General features: G+C 40.1%; 1 protein-coding gene across 1 annotated transcript in view; it reads left to right on the top strand.

Annotated features, from left to right (window-relative positions):
* LOC124263431 overlaps positions 1–8,334 on the top strand; it is a 119,759-nt gene extending 111,425 nt beyond the window's left edge. Inside the window, 4 exon segments of the mRNA XM_046698064.1 lie at positions 124–239; positions 680–826; positions 1,391–1,490; positions 1,926–8,334. Of these exon segments, the coding sequence (XP_046554020.1) occupies positions 124–239; positions 680–826; positions 1,391–1,490; positions 1,926–2,078 (516 nt within the window). The 3' untranslated portion in view covers positions 2,079–8,334.
* Positions 8,335–18,967: the final 10,633 nt, after the last annotated feature.

The raw sequence follows: 18,967 nt of genomic DNA, 5'->3' as shown, positions 1-18,967 counted from the left end.
CCCCTCATGGGTACAGGGTGTGTTGCCCATTGCTGGTGTCCCCTGCCATGATACTGATGGAATATTGCTAAAAGTGGCATAAAACTAAACTCACTCACTCACTCCTGCTGTGTGTGTTCCCAGAGCTGCTATGTCGCCCAGAACTACAAGGAGGAGGTCCAGCGGTGCCAGATGTCCCCATACTCCATCAAGACCACCACCAACCTCGACAACTTCAACCTGCCGCCAGAAGCTTACAAGTGAGGGACATCCATGCTGCTTGTCATAAAATTACTCATGATTGAATGTCAATTGTTAAAATGTATTATTACTTAATCTGTGTTTCAAGAAGTGTGTCTGGAACTTTTTTTACAAATTTTGTTTATTGTATTGAGAAGTTAGTTTTGTGTTCTGTTTAATGTCATAATCAGCAATATTCCAGCTATATGGCGGCAGTCAACATCATATTCATGTTTTGCCATTGAAACTTTGTACTTAAATCTAGGAAGACAGGTGAATTTGAGGTTTTTAGATGCTTGTTTGATGATTAGATAGCAGCATTTGTATAAATTTGTTGCATGCAAGATTTATTGCAATATTTTACACAACTTGGGAGTAGGTTTTCCCATGGAACAGTGGAATAGTGTTCTTACTAAGTGTAAATGTGAATCAAGTGACAAATGTTTTGATGTTTCTCAAGGAGTGTGACCCATGATGACAGTCGGTTCCGGAGTCCGGAGGGGCTGTTTGACACAGACATGTGGGAGATGGACTTCCCCAACCTCCACAAGCTGGTGTTCCAAGCCATACAGGCATGTCCCATGGACAGTCGCAGGCGAATGTTCAGGTGAGTTGATTAACAGTCACAGGTAGATGTGGGGTGGTAGGGTATCCTAGCGGTGAAAGCGTTTGCTCGTCATACTGAAGACCCAGGTTCGTTTCCCCATTTGAGCACAATGTGTGAAGCCCATTTCTGGTGTCCCCTGCTGTGATATTGCTGGAATATTGCTAAAAGTGTCGTAAAACCAATCTCACTCACAGGTAGATGTGCAGGTGAGTTGATTAACAGTCACAGGTAGATGTTCAGGTGAGTTGACCACTGTCCCTGAAGTACAAAGGCCATATGTGTAAATCTTTCACTTGATAGTATTTGTTTTTGTGAGAAGGTAAGATTCACATCGACTTTAAGCAGCAATCCAACAATTTTAATGCACATGACACTGTTTGTATCTAATATTTTCAATGTATCTAAGTGGGAATTAGTTACAAATTTTCATTTTTCCAGCAAATGGTTTCCCCCTCAGGCTTCAGACTGGATGTAGGAATGGCTCAGTCTTATTACTCTTTGTATTGTCAGGAGTTTAGGTGTATGTCAGTTGTTCATTGGCCAATACTTGCCATTGTATTCCAGGGCTGTCTACCTGAGTGGTGGCGTGACCATGATGCCAGGATTCACAGACAGATTACAACACGAGCTGATGAAACTAGCACCACCTAGTGTCCCCGTAGAGGTGGGTCATTTAGCCTCAGTGTCATCATAAACTTGTGCACTAAGTCTGATGTATACTACTTCAAGAGTTCTCTCCCTTTGACCTATATCCACATCTACCATTTGCTTACTGTCTCAAGAAACACACAAATAATTTTGAAAAGATCAAACAACTTTATTATTATTGAAAAGGAGTTTCAGTAAGATGAGATGATGTGAACCAAGGGAAAATCTAGACTACCTTTGTGTTGGGCTATAGAATTATATACAGAAAGGGTGAGAAAAATTGATGACTTTGTCTTCTTGTTATTATTGAAAAGGAGTTTCAGTAAGATGAGATGATGAGAACCAAGGAAAATATAGAATGATCTAGTGACTTTAATCTTAATTTGTTGCAATTTTTTAGATAAATATTTGTTTCTGGACATATTTCTACGTTTGTTTATCTCTGTGACAGGTTCATGCTGCGCCTCAGCGTTACCATGCAGCGTATGTTGGAGCGTGTGCAGTGGCTGGGATGGCGGAGTTCGAACACATGTGTATATTACGTGAAGAATGGCGGGACCACGGTGTCAAGGCTTTCAGGAAGTGGAATGCTCCATCGTCTTAGCCTCATTATAACATCATAACATTCTTGGAGACACATGAAGTAATCCTTGTGAGGTGCTGGAAGTGTACAACCTGACACCCCTGGGATATGTGGATTAATATTGTAGGGGTGTGGATCTGTACTACCTTACATCTTTCAGATTCATGGAATATTCCTGTGAGTTTGAGAATATGTACAACCTGACACCCCTCAGATACATGGTATATTCCCATGGGTGTGTCAATGAATACAGCCTGACATCCCTCCAATATGTGGAATATTCCTGTAAATCTGTACAACCTGACACCCCATAGATACATGGAATATTCCTGTGGGTTTGTGGCTGTACAACCTGACACCCCTCAGATACATGGAACGCTCCAGTTAATGAATGAGCAGACGGAAGTTTCTGTTTCATATGCATGTATGTATCAAAACAATTGTATAAGTTTGTAATTTATTTAAAATTGTATTATATTTATGCATACACAGAATGAATAGTATGTCAGTGAGTGGTTAGTATGGGTACATGTATGTATATGCTTATTTGGACTGTCACTGGACATCTAAACATCAATGTATATGGGAAAATCGATACCAATTTTGTGTAAAGGCTTAAAAGGATAAGTCTCCAAAAATGTATTCCAACCACAGTGCTGATCAAAATGTATGTATCATTGACACTTTGGTCAAAAGTTTGAATCTAAAATGCCATTTTTTAACTTTTTGATGAACATATTCACAAGACTTAAGTATGTTGTTCATTTTGAGAAATTGGTTATAATTAGGGTTGGGTATTGCCAAAATTTTCGTATTGCGATATGTTGTGATATGTGTTGGCGTATTGCAATATGTATTGCAATATATTGTGAAAGTGTAACACAAGGTTTAAGGTAATGAAATTACTGTTTCCTTTCTTTTGAAACAATGACACTGACCACTGTCAGGACTTAGATGTGATTGTACAAGAGATCAATTGAACAGGTTTCCAAACTGAAGGCTTCACTTTGGAACTACAGAAAGAGATTCTGTATGGCGTCTGCCATTTTGGTTTGTTCACCCCTACAACGAGTGCCGGTACCAATTCTATTTTGTTTTATTCATATGGTTTATAAGTCACGCAAATGAAATTATACAACCAATAAACATTCTCAAAACTATTAATGTATAATAATATAAAGGATATACAAATGTTATTAGTATATTATTACTACATCACGAAAATTACCGATCATGGTCATGGAAATTGCTGATGGTATCGGGTGAACCGGTTCGCGAAAAGTGTACCGCAATATATCGTATTGTGAAGTTCGAATTGCAATATACCAGTTAACTGGTATTATCGCCCATCCCTAGTTATAATACTCGCCACCATTAATTAATATATATGTTAGGATGTGAAAACTTCCAGCCAATGACAGCCCTAATGTGGCTATATATCTGCAGATTTGAGTGTAGGAAGTTGACAATGTGTGCCAGATAGTCCAGTTGGTTGTGTGTTAGTTGGTGATGTGCAAGATTAACATTTAATTCCCACGTCAAGTCATGCAGAAAGTAGCGTCAAACTAAACTTTATACTTTCTAACTGATATTTGCAGTTTTAATTTTTATTGCCACTGACCAATATTTTGTATATTTGAGGGTCCTGTTTTATGTGTAAATAACTGATGTGGCTAAACAGCAATGTGATGCCAGGCCAATATTACGATATGTCCGAGACATGGAGAGAAAGTAACCAAACTCATTGGCTCTTGTATTGCTCAAGTGTAATTAGTTAAAGCATTTTGTGTGAGAAGGCTGAGTTTGCAACCATATTCTGCCAAGCCTGCCCATTTTGAGTTGAAACATTCCAGTGTTTTCATGTTGAGATTTGATAGCACAGGTGGTCCTGTGATGCAGTTCACTATGTAGAGTTGTGTCCGTTTGTTTCAGGATCCATGAGTTTGAATCTTAAACCTGAAATATAACTGTCCATGAATTTCACTTTGGGCTTGATCCCAGATTAACTGACGTATCATAGTGTAACAGAAATACTTGCATAAATCTACATTCACTTTCTCACTTTGGTGAGGTGGGCAAGGTGTCAGATTCTCATCAAATTATCTCTGGTTTGAATCCAAGGTCACCATTGAACTGGAGCCCCAAAGTTTCAGTTCCTACACATATGTTTATGAACCAGGATGAGAAGGACGGGGATGTGTGTCATGCCTGGGAGACTTTTATAACATACATTTGTCATTTCATCTCACTGTAACTACCATTTCTGTCTTGTACATAATCAAAGAATGTTGTGTGTGTATTTATGTCTTTGTACATTGAAAGTTGACGTCTCCCAGTGGGTACCTGCAGCTAATGAGAGGGAGCTTGTGGATGTATTTCTTTAAGTAGCGTTTGTCTATTTTCCATTCCTCTGTCAGTGGAATTGTGTGGGAGTTTTATTAACGGTCAGCGGGTGTGTCAACACTGATGGTCGGATTTTATTTTAAGGTTGTCTTTGATATTCCCTCAAAGACATTTTGCATGAGTCACCATTATCAAGAAATATTCTAAAAGGTACCTAAACTTCATCATGTACTGCAATCTTGACATTTTATATTTATCAATAATATTTTCTTATTCTCTCATTTTGTTTACTCTTCTCACCTGTCCCTTCATTACTCTTATTAACTGAAACAAAATATTACGATACTAATTTTTGTTCGGTACATAACGTAAGTGAAGACAGGGTATCTTTAATCTAACAACTTCACTCTACTGATATGTTTCCCTTGCTGTGTTATATAACAAAATTACATCTCATGACGGTAAGGTGGGCCTGGAGTTAAAGTGCTTGCTTACTTGAACGAGACTTGGTTCCTCCGAACCATTGTGGATACAAGTAACAGATTCATCCTCCTATTTCATGGTTGTTGGCACCGTACTGTTGGAATAAACCGAAGTACTAAATGCCAAGGATGTGCAGCAAGTCTTGCATGATGCTGAAAAGCCATGTTTTAAGTGAAATACTTTTCAAAGTTGTGTTACAAAATCACTTTTTCTCCAAATAAACATCATTCTGATATTTGCCACTGATAGTCTTAGCAAGAGCTTGTGTGGTTTATACTACTCATAACAAGTAAAGACTACACATTCTGTCATACTGGTAATATGAAGGATTGAAGTGTTCTTAACTACTCTTGAGTTATACAAGCTTTTCAGTGGGTAGACCAGCAGTGTGATCAGTGAATGATACAATATTGCAATATTATTATCTGATATTATTACACATGCATTTATGATTTAATCGGCAATTTTAATACATTTTAGATATACGTTGATTGGCTTTTCTTATGCACCAAACCAACAGCTGAGAGTGTACTTTGTACAAACTTTTACATATATGATAGTTGTCACAATGAATGAGAGCATTTCGAAATGCGGCATTGTATCAATCGATGTACAGAAAGATGTACTGTCAATATTATTGTACTTCAGAAATGAATGTATCTAAAAAAATGAAATAAAGATACTTGGTTGTAATAGTAATACAACTGATATAATTATATTTTAAATATTTCATCATGTAAAGTCTCTATGATTAAGAGACTGTGAAGTATGGAATCTCTGCCTGTGAAATACTCCAAGTTGTGTTCAAGTGAGAGATGAACAAGTCATTTTATGAAGCTTCTATCAATATCGATAACATGCTCTAGATGCCCTGAAATTTTCTGGTTAGAGACAGGGATTTCCTTAACAGATTCTGGATGTGTGTTCCATGATAGAGTATGCGAATGCTGTGGGTGAAGATTTTTCAGCCAGAACTTCTAACTTTTCAAAATGCAATAGTTCATAGTTTTACAACTGTTTGAATTACATCTGTTATATACATGGTGTGTTAATCAACATTTCAGACAAGCATTATTTCCACCTAATGCCTTTGTATCCTGTACCCATTTCACCAAGGAATCGTAGTAGTATAAATGTCGTGGATTGCTTTGTGTCATTCATCTTTGGTGTTTATTCAATAGTTATTTGAAGTGACAAAATACAGGGGAAAGACCCTTCATATATAGCTCCATCTCTTTTCATTTACCTCATAAAGGTCAAGTAGCTCTTAAATGGCATCAAAAGAATAAAAAGTTGTTTTCAATACAAAATACCATGTATACATGTTCCTTGAACATTTTAATGCCTGTCAAAGAATACATGATTGCTATGAATGTTGAAATAGTCTCAAGTTCTTTAATTCATGTCATTGTTTTTTGTTTTTAATTCTATATTCTGTATCTATAGAACAATAATGTTTGATTGGATATCAAAACATTCATGATATATTCGGTTGTAATAGATGTGATCTCTCCACACCTGTATTTATCCAAAGTAATAATTTGGAAATATATACACGAACATTTCACCTCAATTAAATCATTTAAAAAAATCATATTTATGTAAAACATGATATATGTTATATATATTTCACTATTAGAAATACACTAATGTTTCTAATACACCATGCACCTTTCTGTCTTCCCTTGTTGAAAAATATTTTATTCTTCGTATTCTTATAAACGGTATCCTTCTTACTCAAGATTGCTAAAGAAAATGTCCCTGTGGCAATCAGACACAAGTGTTTGAATATTATTGTAAAACATACTTTGAAATGATGTTATTTAAGGGGCTAGGGGTAGCCTTATGGTTAAAGTGTTCACGCATCACACTGAAGGTAGGTTTGAAGTTTACATGGGTACATTGAAACCCATTTGTGCTGGATTAAAACCATATTCACTTGTTATTTTGGATGGTTTCCCAGTGATATCAGCCTGATTAACACATTTCTGGATTAAATATTCATTGGTGCAAAATGATTGATGATATTTAAGGAGTTTCTGGGTAATCAAGGTCGACACTGACAAGGGTACACATTATACACAGCAGTGTGTCATAACTACATATACCAACTGTCTCAGTGTTGAAGAGAGGCAGCACTATAATTATCTTTATCTAGTTACCAAAATTATAGCAATACATAGACACTATGTTTCCAATGTACACACTTGATAATCCACACTGATCTTTGTGATGTGGGGATAAGGGATAGACAGTCCCTGCTGCAGTGATTGTTATAAGAACAACTAAATGTGTATTGTTTGATCACAATGGCTCACCAATGTGGTCAGTTCTTGAATCTGAAACAAACTCACAGCTTAGCCGTGGCTGACGGATGTCTATGCAGGAATATCCTTAGAAGCCATTATTGGGTCCCCAACCTCCAACAAATGTTAGTCAATTGCCAAACTGGGATAAATATTTTACTTTACTATGGTTATGAATGTGTGGCATGCTGAAATGATTAGTTCACAGGACCAATGCAGAGGAAGAAGATTTTATGTTTAGTAATAACTTTTTGCTGTAAATTCGGATTGAAATACCTATTTAATTTAGAACTATACAAACAAGCCCTATTTTGAACAAAATAACCTCTTACTAAGAGCAATATTTTGAATCCATGTTGAATAGATCCACTACAAATAAAGTGTTCAAAGGTGAGTCAAGTCCAACTCGCACACTACTCTTGACAGTTAATGCAATGTCAATTATTAACTCTTTTCACAATATGTTGAACCTTGTTTTTGTTAATTCTGTCTGCTTTGTACCTTCTGTCACAACATTCATGCTGTTCTTGGAATTTCTGAAAAATAGTCGTAAAACTTGTTAAGGTTCTCTGGAGGGCCTATACATTAATTAATAGATTGTCATTAACATTTATGAAGGTTTGGTGAAATTGTATCAAGTTTCTTCTGTCAAGTAAAAGGAAAAGAGAACACATTGATGTTCATTGTCTGGGACTGTAAAATGATGTGATGTGGGGTGTTTGGAAGGGAGTTAGGAAATTGTGGTAGCCAATTGACAGTGATGAAAATCTAGTAATTAATTTATGGCCTGAAAGAACATCATGAATCTTTTGAAACTATAATTTTGTCTGACTGACTGCAGTAGGAGTTTTATATGTTGTGATTACAAATGTGTTTGTTTTATGAAGCTTTTCAGTAAAGTTAAGACTATGAAAATATTGCAGCTGTCTGGTATAAAAGCCTTAGTGTCTGTGTGTGATTGTATGGGTGCTTCAAACATGTGTGATGGTGTGTCTCTCCACGTTAACACTTCAATGTGCACAAACTCCTGGTGAATCAACCAGAGCAGGACAATGTCTACTAATCATGAATATGTTCTGGTATTTCTGTGATTAATTGTATTTACCTGTACACTGATTGATCGCTGATTAAAGTACTCAGTTGTACCTGCGTCTGTTTCCATTTTCTTGATGCTGATTTGGTAACTATGTGAAATTACCTTGATGGTGGTACCTGGGTGGATTTGCCTGGACAGTGGTACATGTGTGCAGGTGCACTGAGGGTGGTACCTGGGTGGATTTGCCTGGACAGTGGTACTTGTGTGCAGGTGCACTGAGGGTGGTACCTGGGTGGATTTGCCTGGACAGTGGTACATGTGTGCAGGTGCACTGAGGGTGGTACCTGGGTGGATTTGCCTGGACAGTGGTACTTGTGTGGAGGTGCACTGATATGGTGATACCTGGGTGGATTTGCCTGGACAGTGGTACATGTGTGCAGGTGCACTGAGGGTGGTACCTGGGTGGATTTGCCTGGACAGTGGTACTTGTGTGCAGGTGCACTGAGGGTGGTACCTGGGTGGATTTGCCTGGACAGTGGTACATGTGTGCAGGTGCACTGAGGGTGGTACCTGGGTGGATTTGCCTGGACAGTGGTACATGTGTGCAGGTGCACTTATGGTGCACTAAGGATTTGGTGGTACCTGGGTGGATTTGCCTGGACAGTGGTGGTATGTGTGCAGGTGCACTGAGGAGTGTGGTATGGACAGGTGGACTTTGCCTGGATGCACTGATGGTGATACCTGTGTGGATTTGGTGCACTGAGGGTGCAGGTGCACTGGTGATACCTGGGTGGATTTGCCTGGACAGTGGTACATGTGTGCAGGTGCACTGAGGTGGAGTGGTACCTGGGTGGATTTGCCTGGACAGTGGTACATGTGTGCAGGTGCACTGAGGGTGGACAGTACCTGGGTGGATTTACCTCCTGGAGGACAGTGGTACATGTGTGCAGATGCACTGAGGGACAGTGGTACCTGGGTGGATTTGCCTGGACAGTGGTACTTATGTGCAGGTGCACTGAGGTGTGGTACCTTGCTGGATTTGCCTGGACAGGATTTGCCTACAGTGCCCTTGTTCTATATGGAGGAACAGATGTCGTGCTTGTTGTACTATTTGGAGGAACAGTGTTCTTGTTCTATGTGGAGGAACAGACTGTCCTTGTTCTATATTGAGGAACAGATAACTTTCTTGTTCTACATGGAGGAACAGACTGTGTCCTTGTTCTATATAGAGGAACAGATAACTTTCTTGTTCTACATGGAGGAACAGACAGCGTTCTTGTTCTATATGGAGGAACAGAGAGTGGGCTAGTTTTATATGGAGGAACAAATGGCCGTGTGCTATATAGAGGAACTCACAGAGCACTTGTTCTGTTTGGAGGAACAGACTGTCTTTATGTTCTATATGTGAGGAACAGACATAAACAGACTTCTTGTTCTATATGGAGAAACAGACTGTGTGGAGGAACTTTGTCCTTGTTCTATATAGGGGAACAGATAGCTTTCTTCTTTTAAGTGAAAATGAACAGACAGACTGTCCTTGTTCTATATGAAGGAAAGATACATATGAAGGAACATACAGTGTCCTTGTTCTATATGAAGGAACAGACTGTGTCCTTGTTCTATATGAAAAAAACTGTCCTTGTTCTGTATGGAGTAACAGACTGTTTCACATGGAGGAAAATTATGTTAAACTAATGGACTTGTGTATGTGTGTAAATTTGGTTTTGTTGCTATATGGCTAAGATATTGCTGAGGTGAAATCTAAACTCTGTCCATATGGAGGAGCCAGACAGTGCACTTGTCCTATATATTGGAAGAGACTTGTTCCTGTTCAATCTAGAGGAACACACAGTGTTCTTGTTCTCTATGGAGCAACAGTGTCCTTGTTCTATATGAGGATCAGACAGTGTTTTTGTTCTATATGGAGGAACAGTGTTCTTGTTCTCTATGGAGTTCTTGTTCTATATGGAGGAACAGACTGTGTTCTTGTTCCACAAAAACAGCCAAAAAGAGTGTTTGTACCAAACGTCAAAAACCAGATCAGTGTCAAGTAGCTGAATTACAAGTGATTCAGTGGGATTTGATTGGCCACCCAAGCAAAACCAAACATCTTCTATGTCCACTGAAACGGAGAAAGGACTTGGCCTACGTGTATTTCACAGAACGCACACAGTGGTTTTTACGTTTATGCCTCAATAACGCAAAAGACATTTGAAGTCGTTTTGAAGTATTTCCAAAAGATACATGAACATTCGGGATCAAAAGCAAGGGTGTCGCGTAACTATTGTACAACCAGTCAGATCGTTCCGTCAGATCACACGCGAGACTTACACCTCAGTTGCTACAAGGCTGATATGCATTTCAACCCTTTTCACTTTCTTGACACCGTGTGAAAACGCAGTGAAATTGGATTACCCAACTAAATCTGTCCGTAATTCAATTGCGAAAAGTTACAAGATGATTCCTTCAACACCCACAATTGAGTCCGAATTCGATAGGATACCTTGTTCTCACGATCCATCTGACAATGACCGGGTTTTGTGTCCGCTTCCATTGCTTTGTGTAAAGCGCATCAAACGTCAACCTAATCAATGTCAAAGTGACGTGTTTTACCGCGCAAACTACAAAAAGACCCAAGCCAGCTGTTGACAAATGGACATGATCCTTTCATTAATCTTCGGCTCAAACAGATGTTTGGTTCTCGTGGAAGAGCCACGGGTCTTTTAATTGCCTATTCTGAAATTCAGTGAGAGGGTCCCGTCTCCGCGCCAGGTTCGTTTGATCCCGTCGCGTGCTGTAATCTACTGACTCTCTGAACACCAAGAGCAAATAACCGGCGTGCAGGACAGCAGCTCAGTCATCGTTGCCCGTCACATCAAACGGACGGAATCTGTCCTCCGTCTTCAGAACACAGGTACACTCGGTGCCACGGGCTGGCTGTAACTGGTGCAATCTAAGGAAAGAGGTAGACGGTATTTCGATGTAAGATCTCATTCATTACTGTGAAAAAGGGAACTGGGAATTGAAGATGCAATGTTTCGAGTGGTAGGCAGTTGAGGCGTATTGTTAACTTGTAAGTCAGTTAGGAATTCGTAGGTTAGACATCTTCTTGAATCAGTTGCTGGCCCTTATATGGAGTGAAGGCTCTTTTAAGTCGAGTGCTTTGGGAAATTGAACTACATCGAGACCTAGTGATGATTTTAGATTTGAATGTTCAAAGAGTTCTTCTGGATTAAAGGGACGATGGGTAGGAGAGTGGTTAAAACGAAAGCTCCTCACGACCATTACTGAAATCGGCGTCAGACCCCTTCAATCACTTACTCTGGTGGGCTTAATGAGGGGAGGGGTTGGGTGGGAGGGGTAGCCTAGTGGTTGAAGCGTTCGCTGAAGACCCGGGTACGATTCCCCCCATGAGTACAACGTATAGTGTCCCCCCGCCGTGATATTGTTGGAATGTTGCTAAAAGCGGCGTAAAACTAAATTGACTCACTCACTTACGGAGGGAGGGAGGTGGTTTGTGTGGTTGCATTAAGGTTTAAGTGTTAGCGTAAATATAACGTTCTAGAATTGAAACAAATTTAGATTGCAAAGTTAAATACAGTAACGTAGGGTCATAACTGTCTTAAAGGGACCACTTAGTTCGCTGTGTCAGTGAGTGGCCAGAACCCCAAAACAGTTCGTTACAAGCGTGTTCATAATGACTGACTGACTGAGTTTGGTTTTACGCCGCTTTTAGCAATATTCCAGCAACATCACGGCGGGGGACACCAGAAATGGGCTTCACACATTGTACCCATGTGGGGATTCGAACCCGGGTCTTCGGCGTGACGAGCCAACGCTTTAACCACTAGGCTACCCCACAGCCCCTGTTCATAATGAACGAAGTTGATTGTAAGTCCAAGGTATGTATAATATTGAAAGGAATGTAAAGCGTAATTTCGCCTCACTGTGAGGGAGATTGATGGGTTTGTGTGCATTGGTGATGATACATTACAACACACTCGGTGGCGTAGCCTAATGGTTAAAGCGTCCGCTCGTCACTCCGAAAACCCGGGTTCGATCCCCCCATGGGTGCAATATGGGAAGCCCTTTTCTCGTGTCCCATGCCGGTACTCTGCTGAGTTCGGCTAAAACTGCGTAAAACCATAGTCAGTCACACTCGTAGTGTCACGTACAGCGGTTGGGTAACACAGTGGTTAAACCGGTCGCTCGTCACGCCCAAGACCCGGGTTCGATTCCCCATTGGGTATAATGCGTGGAGCCCATTTCTGGTATCATATACGTTGGCATATTGCTTAAGGCGGCGTAAAACTAAACTCACGTAGTGTAATACAACTCCGAGTATGAGTTCCAGGTCTTGTTCAGACCCCAGTACTCTCGGCAGTGACCAGGTAGTATTATGGGACACCAGTAGCATGGTTATTTGTTCATGCTGTCGACCACTAGTTTGCCTGGTCCAGCCTTGATTGTTTCAGTCCGCCGTGATAATGCTTACATATATACCCCTTTAAGACCATCTCGTAAATCAAAATCCTGAACTTTATCTCTAATTCCTGATTCGTTACCACGACTCTTGTCCAGGCGAACGCGCATGCTAGCTGCAGTACCAGTTCATGATTTTGTGTTTTCAAACGGAAATAACTATGTCTGGTTGAAGAATTTAGCAATATCTAAAAACTGGAAACTATCTATCGTGTCGGTCTGATAAAAAGATGAGTAATTTTGTACGGTAAGGTATACCTATGTTTGACAAATCTCCGCCATATATTTACCGCTTAGTTGAATATCTCGAAGCACGACCGCTATCTTAGGCTGAAAAACTCGTTTTTCACACTCAACGTGGTTGCACGAACTGTGAGCCTTACGTTTTAAGAGAAAATAACGTCTATGATGAACTGCCAAAGAAACCTATTTTACCATTTGGTTATGCAAGTATTCTTCGCAATGGTGTAATAAATCTATCCCAGTTACATTTGGTATCTTTGAACTGTGAGAATATTTCGCTCTGGTAAGTGAAATATCCGACGAAGCAAAATGAGGCGAAACCGCCGGAGGTTACAGGTATGCATAAATATAGATACTCATATACCTACAGTGAACGCTTCTGACATTACTGATGAAAGATGGAAGTTTAGTGAAAGAAACGTGCGCATAATGACATTTTAGCTTCAGGTGGAGGTAGAATATCTCGCATAGCGTGCATATATTTCTGAGCTTTATTGAACAATGTGGTGAAGTCGTGTTGAGAGAGTGAGTGAATAGTGGTTTAGATGAAAGATTACAAAAACATGGCAATTGTCAGGTTCTTGTGATCTGTCGGCTCGAAGGTTGTATCTCCTGGGTGATGATGAAAGTCGGCACTGAACCAGTCCAGCAGCTCCTGAAAAGCACTTGGCTAGTAACGCACAAATCGTTTAAATTCAGCTTATCTCTATTATGTTTTTTTTTACCCGTGAAGATCCGGGATAGAATAGGTCTTCAGCAACCCATGTGCTTGCCATAAAAGGCGACTATGCTTGTCATAAGAGGCGACTAACGGGATCGGGTGGTCAGTTTCTCTGACTTGGTTGACACATGTCATCGGTTCCCAATTGCGCAGATCGATGATCATGCTGTTGATGACTGGATTGTCTGGTCCAGACTCGATTATTTACAGACCGCCGCCATATAGCTGAAATATTGCTCAGTGCAGCGTAAAACTAAACTCACTCACTCATACTCTATTATGATTGGTAGGTGAGCATCATATGACTGCTTGTTTCTTTCGATCTACGATGTGTCCCGTTGTACGAAGAGATCTCAGCGATACAACTTTAGCAAGCCTCTGTTAATGAATGTCCACTTCAGTCATAAGATTGTTTTGTGCAACGACGTGTTAGCTCCTAACACCATGATGAATTTGAGTGAGCGAGTTTGGTTTTTACGCCGCTTTTAGCAATATTCCAGCAATACCACGGCGGGGGACACCAGAAATGAGTTTCACACATTGTACTCATGTTGGGAATCGAACCTTGTCTTCATCGTGACGAGCGGACACTTTAACCACATGATGAAATTGGAAACAGCGTTACACCCAACTTAATCATTTTGACCTTTTGACACCAGCTATAAAAAACAGCATAATTACAGAACAAGGTTTGTGCCTTTTAAAATCATTGGAAGCAGATCATACATACATACATACATACATACATACATACATACATACATACATACATACATACATACATACATACATACATACATACATACATACATACATACATACATACATACATACATACATACATACATACAAATACTTCTATAGCGCCAGAATCCGATGTAATCGCCCAAAGGAGTCCACGCTGGAGCTAAAGGTAAGCTTTGGTCTTTAACTGGCTTTTGAAAGATGCAAGTTCAGTCAGTGATCGAAGTTCTTGTGGTAGATCTTTCCAGAGTTTTGCACCATTTGAAGAGAATGCTCGGTCACCAAAAGACTTTGTTCTTGTACATTGAATTTGCAGAAGAGATTGGTCACTGGAGCGAAGAGATCGGGTTTTACAAGTTGTGAAAGATACCCTGGAACCAGTCCATGGATGCATTTAAAAACAAGAAGCAATATTTTGTATTGGATTCTGAATTTGATTGGGAGCCAATGGAGATTTTTCATGACAGGGGTAATGTGGTCAATTTTCTTTGTTCTGCTGATCAATCTTGCGGCTGAATTCTGGACACTCAGTAGTTTGTGTAGCACATGATTTGGAATACCACTGAGCAACGAGTTGCAGTAATCAATGCGTGATGTTACATACGCCTGCACCAGAGCACTCGTTGTTTTCTCGTCAAGGTACCTGCGTATCAGGCCGATATTCCGAATATGGAAATAAGCGCTGCGACAAACATTGTTGACATGTGGTTCCATGCAGAGAGATGAGTCAAATACTACACCAAGATTCCGGACTCGAGAACTTCGTTTGATTTCACAGTGCCCAATAGAGAAAGTGGGAAGATCAAGTTTTGCCCGGAGCCGCTGGGGTCTGAAAAACGATGAGCTCGGTTTTGTCGTCATTTAATTTCAACCAGTGCGTTGACATCCAAATTTTGATACAGTCAACACATTCCTGGACTGCTGTGAATGTGAAAGATGTTGAGGCAGAATCGAGTGTCTTGAAGGAGACGTAAACCTGTGTGTCATCCGCATAAAGATGCATACTGAGGTTAAAGGACCTGACAATATCACCAAGAGGGGTTGTGTAGGCAGTAAAAGCAAAGGGCCCAGAACTGAGCCTTGTGGTACCCCAAACACTAAGTCACTAGACAGCGACTTTTGACCTTGAATAACCACTGATTGTTTCCTGTCTGAGATGTAGGACTTGAACCACTTTAACACGACGCCTTTGACATTGAATCTTCCTTCAAGAGTGGCTAGAAGAACACTGTGGTCAATCGTGTCAAAAGCGACTGAAAGATCCAACAAGACGAGAATGGAAGCACCGTCCTTGTCAATACCCATGAGTATGTCATTCTGGACTTTGACAAGTGCCGTTTCCGTGCTGTGGAAGCAGCGGTAAGCTGATTAATAGACTTCATGCAACCCATTGCTGTCCATATGATCCTTGAACTGTCCATATGATCCTTGAACAGTTATTTAACATTAAATACTCCTAAAAAGTTATAGGCTATCAAATTCGTTACTTTGCCATTGCTTACCACGTTAATAATAGCATTGTTCGTTTGTTGTATCGAGTCTGCACCAGACAATCCAGTGATTGACACCATGGATATCCATAATGGGATACGATGACATGCATGACCCAAGTCAGCCAGCCTGACCACCCGATTCAATTCGGAACCCGTGAAGATCCGGGTTAGAATTGATCTTCAGTAACCCATGCTTTTCGTAAGAGGGCGACTAACGGGATCGGGTGGTCAGGCTCGCTGACTTGGTTGACACGTGTTATTATTCCAACTCTGTAGATCGATGCGCATGATGTTGATCACTGGATTGTCTGGTCCAGCCTCGATTGTTTACAGGCCACCGCCATATAGCTGGAATATTGTTAAGTGCAGCATTAAACAACAAACCAACCATTCAATTAGACGCCGGTTAGGACAAGCATGGGTTGCTGAAGATCAGTTTTGACCCGGACCTTCACAGGTGATAAATTTGAGCAATTTGAAGGAATCAGGAGAGTAGCATACATACGCGAACGATATCAGTCATTTACCTTCCCAAAATGCTATGAGCTCCATAATGACCATCTTGTGTTCAATAGAATTTCATGCATAACAGTGCAGGTGATTCATGTTTTCATTCACTGATGTGCCCTGTCGGTATTACCAGCGGGCGTGCATTTATACAAAACGCCGCGCAAGACCTTTGAAACACGACTGGCCCAGAGATTCAAACATCCTTTAGGCAAAGTTCAAACCAAGTCTGGTTCCAGTAGCATAGTACCTTTGAACATGTAACTGGATCTTGTTTTGACTTCGCCATAACATTATTCTCTGAAGTGGGATATTTGACCATGGCGCATTCATTCCCAATTATCGTCTTACTGTTTGATCGAAGGCTGTTTACGTTTTATCGCTCTGACAAAACATGTAACGTTTGAACTGCTGCCTTTATTTATTTGATATCTAAACGAAGAATTTCAGTTTTCATAGTTTTTGTATATCAATCCTGCGCCAGGCTTCGCGTTATTAAGGTTTAATTGCAAAGGGATGACAGTGGGGATAGCTTGACTCTTTTACAAACATGTCAACTCGACCCGAACTCATCAGGTTCATAAAATATAACCTGAAGTTACTTTGACCTGACTGTTGAAGTAAACTTTCGGTAATAAATGCCCTCCCTGCTATTAAGTCTATGGTTCATCCCTTGACTTAAGTTGACTTCGACGATGTGAAACAACGATTGTAAAATAGTGTATGGATATTATCAAGGAGCACGCGATCCTGCAATATCAAAGATAAACGTTAATCTGAAAATTCTCCTGAATGAAACAGCGTGTAGAAGACTTCACTGCATGAAGTTACGTTAACGAGAAAATGTTTCCTTTGAACAAACATTTCTTTTCCAGGCAATGAAATTTAAATGTTCAACGTTCATATCAAGATACGAATTACCATCTCTGATCATCTCCACTAATTACCTCTGGCATAGAACCGATCTCTCGTCTTCCTTAATTCTCCCAACATTTGGCGCCGGAAAGACGAGTGTCCTTGTTGTTTTTTTTTGTTTGTACGTACATGTATGTTCTTCCGATGATTTGATTGCAGTAATAAATCCGACCGTGATCTCCCACACTTTCATGTTGTCAGTTAACGCCAGTCCACGTTGGACATCTCTGGGAACTGGCACGGTTATTGACATGTCATAAACTTCAATTAGTTGGGGCTGATTACAGATGGCAGACCGTGAATGCCATATATGATTGCTGGTTATAACCTAATATTAATCTCATTGCGAAGGTTATGAGTAAATCTTGATCCTACATTATCTAGAGTTCTAGCTTTTAAGTATACAGGAGCTAAATCGTTTTGAATTTATAACCTCTCGTCTGAAACACAATCTAGAATAGAAGTCCTGTTTCACCCAGGAGAGTTCATGCCAGCAACCACTGCATGCTGTATTGGTCCAGACGAAACTAGTCTGACGTAACAGTGAGTGAGTTTAGTTTACTGAAGGCTCATTCTAACCGGACCTTCAAGGGTCCTAACGTAACAGCGTGTATGAGATGTGTGTGAATGAATCATGTTTTTTGCCGCAGTTTGGACCATCGCATGAACAACACGGCGTCATATAAAACTTAATAGTGTGGTCAGGTCAGTCAAGCCAGCCAGTGAAAACACGAACAACGATCACGTTCATTTGGTTTCAAATTACATGACCCTATTTTAGTCGTGTCATTATTTCACAATGACAAGGATATGGTGAAGCTCATTTGATAGGGCCTTTGATTTACTGAACATACTCATGTTTTTTGATTGGGTGTATTTTCTCCTGTGGCCAACGTTGATGTGACTTTATCCGCGTTGTAATTGACATCATCGTCAGTTAAATGCCAGGGGTAATTATTCAAGATGTATTTGTGGATCATGCTGAGAAAACAATGACTATCATCTGTGTAGGAACCCATTGACCTAATTAGATTGAAATAGTAATCGACACTACCCATCAACTTTGAAACGGTTCTATATATTGTGGCTGCTGCACGCGTTTCTGTCAGATACCATTTCTGAAATATACGGTCTTTGATGTTATTGTGTGCAGTGATCAGTTTCCGACTACCGACTGCTCATAGTTTGAGTAACCCTCCACAAAATAGTTTCCGAAAAATTGCATACTGCTCATATTTTGTGTGACCCTCCACAAACAAGTTTCCATCATATCTGTGGATTATCAAGGCGATATTGATCATATAAACTATAAACTCAGTTCTAAATTAAATTTCCATTATGGAAATGTTTGAATAAGTATAGGTTTAACTGTGTGTTCGAATCACAAAGAAATTGTTCGTCCTTCACCCCTGAGCATGGAGGCATTCAGCGTGAAATGACGGCGGTTACATGCACGTCTTATATAAGATGTAAGATAAGGTAACCAGTTGAGCTTACGAAGAACGTCTTCACGGTTACTGATAATGGAGATATTTTTGGTTTCCAACAAATAAATCTATAACAACCCATCTGCAGGAAAAAAGTGAGTCCACTTTTTCTTGGAATACAATTAAAATACTGCTGCAAATACCTAATGC

The sequence above is a fragment of the Haliotis rubra genome, unplaced genomic scaffold (assembly GCF_003918875.1).
Source record: "Haliotis rubra isolate DU_JTF1 unplaced genomic scaffold, ASM391887v1 Scf881, whole genome shotgun sequence".
Taxonomy (NCBI): domain Eukaryota; kingdom Metazoa; phylum Mollusca; class Gastropoda; order Lepetellida; family Haliotidae; genus Haliotis; species Haliotis rubra.
This window is presented reverse-complemented; position numbering and strand designations above follow the sequence as displayed.